This window comes from Oncorhynchus gorbuscha, linkage group LG24 (assembly GCF_021184085.1).
Source record: "Oncorhynchus gorbuscha isolate QuinsamMale2020 ecotype Even-year linkage group LG24, OgorEven_v1.0, whole genome shotgun sequence".
In the NCBI taxonomy this organism is placed as follows: domain Eukaryota; kingdom Metazoa; phylum Chordata; class Actinopteri; order Salmoniformes; family Salmonidae; genus Oncorhynchus; species Oncorhynchus gorbuscha.
Genome location: NC_060196.1, coordinates 40,188,581 through 40,198,318, shown reverse-complemented (window position 1 = coordinate 40,198,318; position 9,738 = coordinate 40,188,581). Strand labels below are relative to the sequence as shown.

Below are 9,738 nucleotides of genomic sequence, written 5' to 3'. Positions count from 1 at the left end.
CCATTGTCAAATAGCCTATATCTGGGTAGAAAGGAAGAATGCACACAGCATCCTCTTCTGAGAGAAGCCTATAGAGCCTATAAGTGATTGGGGGACCTTGTCTGTGTGATTTTAGAGTTGTTAGGGGGGTTCACAAATTATAAAGTTCTGTAGGCCTATCTAAGATTTTATTTAAACACGTTTACTTTCTAAAGTAATATATGAAATCAGAAAAAAAGATGAGACTCCTGTTGACATGGTTTAGTAATTCTAATTATTCGATGTACAACTATTCATTTTTACAAAAGTTTAGAAAAGTGACTTTTGGAATCCAAACTTGTCAACTGCAATGTGAAGATTCTGGAATGTTTGTTGAAAACATCTTCCACTGATATATAAGATGCAAATCAATTTTCGTTGTATAATGATTTTGTTGCTTTGGCGTAGGACAGTCATAAGTACTTACGTAGAAACCTTGAACTTCAGTGCGTCATCAGACTCTCCTACTCCATTCGCTTCACTTGGACATTCTGATTACAACGGGAACAATAAGCAGAGTGCTAAGGAGGGTCATAGGGGAACGTTTGAAAGTAATATCGACCATATGCAAAATCCCACGACGGATGTTAGTCATCACACAGCTCTCAGGAAGTACATGTCAAGTAAATGTACTTGATTTAAAGCGAATTAAGATACCTGTCGCACTTCTACCCCTTGCTATATATATAACCTAGTGCAGTACTACAGTGTTGTCACAAAGACCCAACAGGACCAAGGTGTAGACGCTGTAGAGCGGCAGAGCGCGCGGACTGGAGCAGAGAGGGAACTGAGCGGAGGTTTCAACCAAGGAACATTTCATTTTTGCGTACGCTTAAGACACTTATATGGAGAGGAGACGATACCAATTTCCGCAGGTGTAAACATCGAGCTCTCAAAAGTCATAGAGAGGGGTTGAAAAACATTTAAACTCAATTTACAAGTGCTGTAATAGCCTATTTCTACTTTTTAAAATAGAAACAAACGAAGAAAGAATAGTTTTAGGGCGGAAGAGTTGCGCGCAACAGATAGCTGCATCATGAAATTACTTCTACCGCTTGTGATAGCTTTTATTGCTATTGCCCAATTTTTTTGTGAAGAAATTGGTCCAAAAGAAGATCTTGATTATTGGACAAACGATCAAATTACGGTAGGACTGATTTAATGATTTGACATAACAAGACAATTATATTATTTCTTCCGTTAGACTCGTCTACTAAACTAATTTAAAAAATGAACATGTAAAAATGTATGATTGCTTAACTATTCGACAAAAAAAGATTGTTTAATTTAATGGCACAGCCTTGTGTTTTGTTCACCAAAATTGTTTAAAACTATTTTTTTATCACACATGTTATAAAATATTTGTATGCTGATGTCTGTTATAGTTGAATTCACCTGTTTCGGAGAGTTTGGTGATGCGTAATTAAGCATGTATAGGGATTAAACATAATGTCGGGTGAAAGATTTGTTATGATTCATTGGGCGTAAATTGTGAGCTTTTAGCTCAGTGTACAACGATCATTACTTTAGTCCCAGATTGAAGCTTCATTCGCATGTAGCGCACGTTCAACCTTTGACATTGCGGGTTGGGCGACTGCCAAGTCTCTGGGCGGATCTTGGGGCATATTTCTCATAAACTTCAGTCAGATTGGGAACATTCAGCAGGTAGGCCTATGTAATCATTGCCTCGCCGCCGAGGAAACACAGAGCGTTGTAACAAGGCGGGTGGGTTATATTATTCAATAAAGAAGGAACCAAAGGACCTGGGATGTCTTGGATAAGTGATGGACACTGTAATGAGCCCGTGGTCATTAGCAGCTGTTGGGCCCCTGCTTTTAGCCTAATGTTGACTCTAGAAATATAGGCTACACCTCAGATAAAAATAGGATAGGATATGAAAGTTCACACGGGGTGTCTTTACTGATATATATAGATTGCCCTTCGAGATTAGATCTAGAGCTATAAAAATATACGATATTTTACGCAGAGCTATAGGCTTGTAGGCTATAAAGGAGTCTGTCTCCCCCTCCTCCTATACCCTATGTCTAATGTTCCGTTAATTTGATTTCCTCCCTCGTGCAGGACGAGTGGCTGTCGTCTGACCCGTTCAGAGAGATACTGCGGAGGATGACGCGGAAACCGCGGCCTCATCAGTTCTTTGGCCTGATGGGGAAACGCTCCTCCGGTAAGACCGTGCCTCCTCGCGCCTCGCCCTGTTGCCATTCTTCAGTCTCTATAAGACACTTTCCCGTTTGTTGCCATTAAAATGAATCACATGAATTGATATGCATTATTATTGCAATTCATAATTACAAACTGTATATCAATATCTTTATGCACGTTTTGTGCCTATTCATAAAGGAAATTACATTATTGTAGGCCTACATTGATTGATGTTTTTCCCCCTTTCTTCCAACAGCGAATGCACAGATAACCCGAAAAAGTAAGTGACAAACTCATAATTAATTCATATTTTTCATTAATATCGGAGAATATTTCGCAATAATTGTCCTTGTCCGAAATATGAAACCATGGTTTATTAAATTATAAATAGTTTTACTGACATGTTACAAAGGCACAAGGACTGTGCATAACTGAGCATGTGAGGCACACGTGTGTAGGCTAGGCTGGTGCTGGTAGCCTGTCAGGCAAGGTTGGGGATTATTTGCACATCAGGTCAGGTGTTACAAGTTATGACGTTTGATGACGTTGACGCCATGACTACTGTTCACCTGTAGTTCACCATGTGGGTTGTAGAGGTTCGTGCTAACCATGTGTGGGAGGGAGAACACACACCAAATGTTGCACAGCAGCAAAATAAGAAAATGCATGGGCTGAAAAATTGATATTTATTTTGCATAATGGTAAGTAAAAGTCAAACGAAAGAGAGGGAGCGAGAGAAAAAAAATTGTCAGATGTTTTAATTAAATCACAACCCACACAGCTAACAGGTCGTTTGAGGGATTTAAGGAGACAGTAGGTGGTCTTCAATGCCTTGAAAACCCCAACATTCCCTCACTAGGGTACATCATTTTAATTCTGCCTTAAAGACCTCAGGCCATCAATAGGATGGTAGTGTTAATTCTGCCTTGAAGACCACTCCATTTCTTTACTAGGATGGTAGTGTTAATTCTGCCTTGAAGACCACTCCATTTCTTCACTAGGATGGTAGTGTTAATTCTGCCTTGAAGACCACTCCATTTATTCCCTAGGATGGTAGTGTTAATTCTGCCTTGAAGACCACTCCATTTCTTCGCTAGGATGGTAGTGTTAATTCTGCCTTGAAAAACCACTCCATTTCTTCACTAGGATGCTAGTGTTAAGTCTGCCTTGAAGACCACTCCATTTCTTCACTAGGATGGTAGTGTTAATTCTGCCTTGAAGACCACTCCATTTCTTCACTAGGATGGTAGTGTTAATTCTGCCTTGAAGACCACTCCATTTCTTCACTAGGATGGTAGTGTTAATTCTGCCTTGAAGACCACTCCATTTCTTCACTAGGATGGTAGTGTTAATTCTACCTTGAAGACCACTCCATTTCTTCACTAGGATGGTAGTGTTCAGTCTGCCTTGAAGACCACTCCATTTCTTCACTAGGATGGTAGTGTTCAGTCTGCCTTGAAGACCACTCCATTTCTTCACTAGGATGGTAGTGTTCAGTCTGCCTTGAAGACCCCTTGACTGAGTAAAAAAAATGTGATGACGTTGAATCAACATGGAAAAAGTAATCAATGAAAGGAAATTTATCAAAGAACTTTGAACCTAAATCCAATTACATGGTGATATCATGTTTTTTTTCATGCTGAATTCACTGTAGTTAACTCAACCAAATGTAAATCAAAACTAGACATTGAAAAGACATCTGTGCCCAGTGGGAGAGAGAGAGGGATATCCCACATCCCCTCTGTTCAGTCATTTAGGTATTTCTTAAATGACTCCCCTACTCAGCGAAAGGAGGCAGCAAGTGCAGCATAAATACATACTGTATAGTGCATTTAGAAAGTGTTCAGACCTAATCCCTTTTAGCACAATTTGTTAAATTACAGCCTTATTCTAAAATGGATTTAAATATAATAATCCTCATCAACCTACACGCAATACCCCATAATGACAAATCAAAAACAGATTTTTTTTTTTTTTTGCACAACTTGATTGGAGTCCACCTGTGGTAATTTCAATTGGTTGGACATGATTTGGAAAGGCACACACCTGTCTATATAAGGTCCCACAGTTGACAGTGCATGTCAGAGCAAAAACCAAGAACACATTGGCCTCCATCATTCTCAATTGGAAGAAGTTTGGAACCACCAAGACTCTTTCTAAAGCTGGCCGCCTAGCCAAACTGAGTAATCGGGGGAGAAGGTCCTTGGTCAGGGAGGTGACCAAGAACCCGATGGTCACTCTGACAGAGCTCCAGAGTTCCTCTGTGGTGGTGGGAGCACCTTCCAGAAGGACAACCATCTCTGCAGCACTTCACCAATCAGACTTTTATGTTAGAGTGGCCAGACGGAAGCCACTCCTCAGTAAAAGGCACATGACAGCTCGCTTGGACTTTGCCGAAAGGTACCTAAAAACAACATTCCCTGGTCTGATAAAACCATGATTGAACTCTTTGGCCTGAATGCCAAGCGTCACATCTGGAGGAAACCTGGGACCATCCCTACGGTGAAGCATGGTGGTGCTAGCATCATGCTGTGTTGATGTTTTTCAGCGGCTGGGACTGGGAGACTAGTCGGGATCGAGGGAAAGATGAATGGAGCATAGTACTACGAGATCCTTGATGAAAACTTGCTCCAGGGGCACTTAGGACCCACATTAAGCACATGGCCAAGACAGCGCAGGAGTGGCTTCGGGACAAGTCTCTGAATGTCCTTGAGTGGCCCAGCCAGAGTCCGTACTTGAACCTAATCTAACATCTCTGGAGAGACCTGAAAATAGCTGTGCAGCGGCACTTCCTATCCAACCTGACAGAGCTTGAGAGGATCTGCAGAGAAGAATCGGAGAAACTTCCCAAATGCAGGTGTGCAAGCTTGTAGTGTCATACCCAAAAAGACTCAAGGCTGTAATCGCTGCCAAGGGTTCTTTAACAAAGTACTGGGTAAAGGGTCTGAATTCTTATGTAAATGTGATATTTCCCATGGGGTCTTTAGAAAATGTTGGCGGACTGGTTCCCCCTGTATATAGCCTCATTATTGTTGTGTAATTTTCTTGTGTTACTTTTTGATTTTATGATTTTTTTTCAACTTTAGTTTGTTTAGTAAATATTTTCTTAACTCTATTTCTTGAACTGCATTTTTAAGGGCTTGTAAGTAAACATTTCGTGGTAAGGTCTTCCTCTACCTACTTATCTCCCAGAAGGACTGATGCATCCAACTTTTTCAGTTTTTTTATTTGTTCTTTGGCCTGATGTATTCGGCGCATGTGACAAATACAATTTAATTTGATATTTTGTTATTATTGTGTTATTATGTAAATTAGGTATTTCTGTTTTTCGCTTTGACGTTATGGGGTAGTGTGTGTGTTGGTTGTTGAGGGAAAACAATACATTTTAGAATAAGGCTGTAACGTAACGACATTTGGAAAAAGTCTAGGGGTCTGAATATGTTCTGAATTGACTGAATATCTGGTATAGACCAATGTGTGGCAGGAGCCTTAATGCAGGCATGACTGTACATCACTCATCATTAGAAGCAATCAGAGAGAAATAGAGAGGGGAGAGAGAGGAATGGAAGAAGAGAGAGAGAGGGGAGAGAGAGGACTGGAAGAAGAGAGAGAGAAGGGAGAGAGGGGAATGGAAGAAGAGAGAGAGAGGGGAGAGAGAGGAATGGAAGAAGAGAGAGAGGGGAGAGAGAGGAATGGAAGAAGAGAGCGAGAGGGGGAGAAAGGAATGGAAGAAGAGAGAGAGAGAGGGTAGAGAGAGGACTGGAAGAAGAGAGAGAGAAGGGAGAGAGAGGAATGGAAGAAGAGAGAGAGAGGGGATAGAGAGGAATGGAAGAAGAGAGAGAGAGGGGGAGAGAGGAATGGAAGAAGAGAGAGGGGGAGAGAGGAATGGAAGAAGAGAGAGAGGGGAGAGAGAGGAATGGAAGAAGAGAGAGAGGGGAGAGAGGAATGGAAGAAGAGAGAGAGGGGAGAGAGGAATGGAAGAAGAGAGAGAGGGGAGAGAGGAATGGAAGAAGAGAGAGAGAGGGGATAGAGAGGAATGGAAGAAGAGAGAGAGAGGGGGAGAGAGGAATGGAAGAAGAGAGAGAGCGGGGAGAGAGAGGAATGGAAGAAGAGAGAGAGCGGGGAGAGAGAGGAATGGAAGAAGAGAGAGGGAGGGGAGAGAGAGGAATGGAAGAAGAGAGAGAGGGAGGAGAGAGAGGAATGGAAGAAGAGAGAGAGAGAGGGTAGAGAGAGGACTGGAAGAAGAGAGAGAGAAGGGAGAGAGAGGAATGGAAGAAGAGAGAGAGAGGGGATAGAGAGGAATGGAAGAAGAGAGAGAGAGGGGGAGAGAGGAATGGAAGAAGAGAGAGGGGGAGAGAGGAATGGAAGAAGAGAGAGAGGGGAGAGAGAGGAATGGAAGAAGAGAGAGAGGGGAGAGAGGAATGGAAGAAGAGAGAGAGGGGAGAGAGGAATGGAAGAAGAGAGAGAGGGGAGAGAGGAATGGAAGAAGAGAGAGAGGGGGGAGAGAGAGGAATGGAAGAAGAGAGAGAGAGGGGAGAGAGAGGAATGGAAGAAGAGAGAGAGAGGGGAGAGAGAGGAATGGAAGAAGAGAGAGAGAGGGGAGAGAGAGGAATGGAAGAAGAGAGAGAGAGGGGGAGAGAGGAACGGAAGAAGAGAGAGGGGGAGAGAGAGAGGAATGGAAGAAGAGAGAGAGAGGGAGGAGAGAGAGGAATGGAAGAAGAGAGAGAGAGGGAGAGAGAGGAATGGAAGAAGAGAGAGAGAGGGGAGAGAGAGGAATGGAAGAAGAGAGAGAGGGGGGAGAGAGGAATGGAAGAAGAGAGAGAGAGAGAGGGGGAGAGAGAGGAATGGAAGAAGAGAGAGAGAGGGGAGAGAGGAATGGAAGAAGAGAGAGAGGGGGGAGAGAGAGGAATGGAAGAAGAGAGATGGGGAGAGAGCAAAGGTGAGCTAGAGAGGGAGACAGAAAAAGGGGGAGAGAGAGTGCTTCAATCAATGCCCCAAGGACATTTAGGCATTAAATTAGATTGGTTACGCGGATGATGGAAAGATGGACCCGAGCATCTCACCCTTCAACACAAACTGTTGAATATAATATATACATTATACAGTATACATATAATATATACATTATAATATATTACAGTATATAACACACAATGGAGGGTCCAAGCAAGCACTTATGACGTCCGGAGGGGAAATTTCAAGTGACTCGTGACTAGACCACCAATTGAAATGGCACAGGATGCCGTCGCCCCATTACGATCATCATGATTCCCAAACCCCTGATGTGTTGCCAGAGAGGGTATGTTGACAGATAGGGTATCCCAGGGGTCTCACGCAGAGTTTTATAACCCCACCACTCCCCCTTCTCCCCCACATCCTCACCTGTCTCCTCCATTCCCTCCACCTTTATATTCTATTCCATTAGTGTGATTGACAGAGTCTGACAGAGACATCCGTCAGTCTGGGACGCAAGTGTCCCCTCAGTACATGCATCCTATCCCGCCCTCCTAGGAAAAACTATCTCCAACCACTACCCTTCCTTCCAAAACGTGTGGGTGGCCGCCTCTATATCTCTCAGTCACTAGGGCAAGGGGACGGGGACTGAGTCCATCCATCAATTTACACAAGACTAGATATCTGCCAGAGTAGGAGGAGTGTAGATATGATTCTACACACTCTCCTCTCACCATTTAGGTTATACACTATTCATTGCATCACTGACGAAAATGATTGGTCACACGTTATTTGAATAGTCCAGATAGATGTTCTACAGATGGTCGTACAGTAAACACACTATCTGTTGATAAGCAACCGCTTGCTAAGGTTACAGTTAGGGTTAGAATAAGGGTTAAGGTTAGGGCTAGGGTTAAGGTTAGGGCTAGGGTTAAGTTTAGGGTCAGGATGTAAACAATATTGGCAGTTACTGAAAGAACTTGCACCTTTTTGCTCTGCACACTAGTCACTGCATCACTCATTGTCTATAACTGCAGTGTCAATGGTATTGGCTGTCTTCTCTTTCAGGACATAAAATTAACTCCTTTGTTGGATTGATGGGCAAGAGGAGCCAAGACGAACCAGGTACAGGCCTCATATTGGCTTTTTACACTACTGAGTCGAACCGAGCTGAACCAAGCTGTTCTTGCTACGAATCCACAATAATTGCTGGAACTGGGCTAAAAATGACAATCTGAAAAGAATCTGTGCTGTGTTATTTACAAGCTTTCTCTTCAACCATAGATTCATTTGAGTGGAACACACAACAGAACTACAAGCGCCGCTAACCAGTGAATCTGTATTCAGTCCTCTGCTATTGGTCCGCTTCTCAACAAGTCATTCCTACAGAAGATTGGAAGGGGTGTTTGATGCGTAGTTTTGTTTCCTCCAAAATATGTGTTGTCAAATTTATTGTAAATTACCGTAATAAAATGTCTGTTTTCACATCGTGGTGATGTAGCTGTACTGTACCTGACTGTGCCAATGTGACTTGTTTTGGAAGAATGCAGGAGTGTGATCTGAATAGGGTTACAGAATTCTGTTCGTTTTCCCAATCATTCCCAGGTTTTCCAGAAATTCCGGTTGGAAGATTGGAATTTGAAGGGAAATCATAAGACGGACATTTCCAGAATATTCCAACTAGGATTTCTGGGAAAACCTGGTAAATTTGTGGAAGATAGTGGACTGTTGTCACCCTCGGTGTGAACGGATACTCCTACCGTACCTTACAGAAACATTATGTTATTTAATGTATGTCAAAGTATTAGTACCATCATCATATCATAGGTTCCAGAGAACACTGTTGTCGTGGACCATCAAAGCAAAGCTCTACCCCAGGGTATGTAGAAAATTGCACTGCCAATCCCACTGTCTAGTGCCTCAACTGTTTTAATCACAACTGATTGTGCTGTAAATAAACGAAATACTCTGGTACACTACAGACATGCTGCTCCATCAGGACATGCTCTCATTTAAATGGACTGTAAATCAAACTGTCATGTTTATGAAACCAAGATGTATGGTATGACAGAATACTTGTATGTAATTGTGGCGTGATATAATTAAAACTATTTTCTTTATTGGTGGAACTTTCATTTCTTATTTTCACTGGTGAACTATGCTGTGTAGAGGGTGTTGATATAATGTGGAGTGGTCCACCCTCTAGTGGACAAAGAAAGTAGCACACAGTTGCCAAATTGGGCATGCCCAATATATTGCTTTGTACTTAAGTGGTATACCAGTGTGAATATTGTAATGCAAACGTATGATCACGACCACAGAAAAAAAAAAAACAATAACAAGTGAGATAGATATTGTTAAGTGTGTGGAGCACGTTTATTTCAGAAGCAGTTTAATACAGTAGATAGACACTATCACTTTAGACATGTAATGCTATAGTTTCATACATTTCCATCTAGAGTCTAGATGGATTGCGGTTCAGAAAACAAAGTGCAATCAATGCAATATGTTTAGCATCCAAACCTGTTTTGGTCTGAGTGGGCTTCCTTATGGAACCCATTATACCAGCCTGTCCCAATCATGTTTCATCTTCAATTGATTCAT

At 42.3% G+C, this 9,738-nt stretch overlaps 1 protein-coding gene across 1 annotated transcript; it reads left to right on the top strand.

Annotated features, from left to right (window-relative positions):
- Window positions 1–505: 505 nt before the first annotated feature.
- LOC124013058 (protachykinin-like) lies at window positions 506–9,226 on the top strand. Its single transcript, XM_046327190.1, has 5 exons — window positions 506–1,165; window positions 2,101–2,203; window positions 2,438–2,461; window positions 8,203–8,259; window positions 8,419–9,226. Exons 1-5 carry the CDS (start codon window positions 1,055–1,057, stop codon window positions 8,460–8,462), a joined length of 339 nt encoding a protein of 112 aa, XP_046183146.1. The 5' UTR covers window positions 506–1,054; the 3' UTR covers window positions 8,463–9,226.
- The last annotated feature ends 512 nt before the right edge of the window (window positions 9,227–9,738 follow it).

Bases quoted from the DNA above. Each gene is read 5' to 3' on its own strand.
- LOC124013058 (XM_046327190.1), top strand. From the start codon at position 1,055: ATGAAATTACTTCTACCGCTTGTGATAGCTTTTATTGCTATTGCCCAA. The intron at 2,462-8,202 runs GTAAGTGACAAA...CTTCTCTTTCAG, and splicing joins TGCACAGATAACCCGAAAAA to GACATAAAATTAACTCCTTT. The intron at 8,260-8,418 runs GTACAGGCCTCA...CTTCAACCATAG, and splicing joins GAGGAGCCAAGACGAACCAG to ATTCATTTGAGTGGAACACA.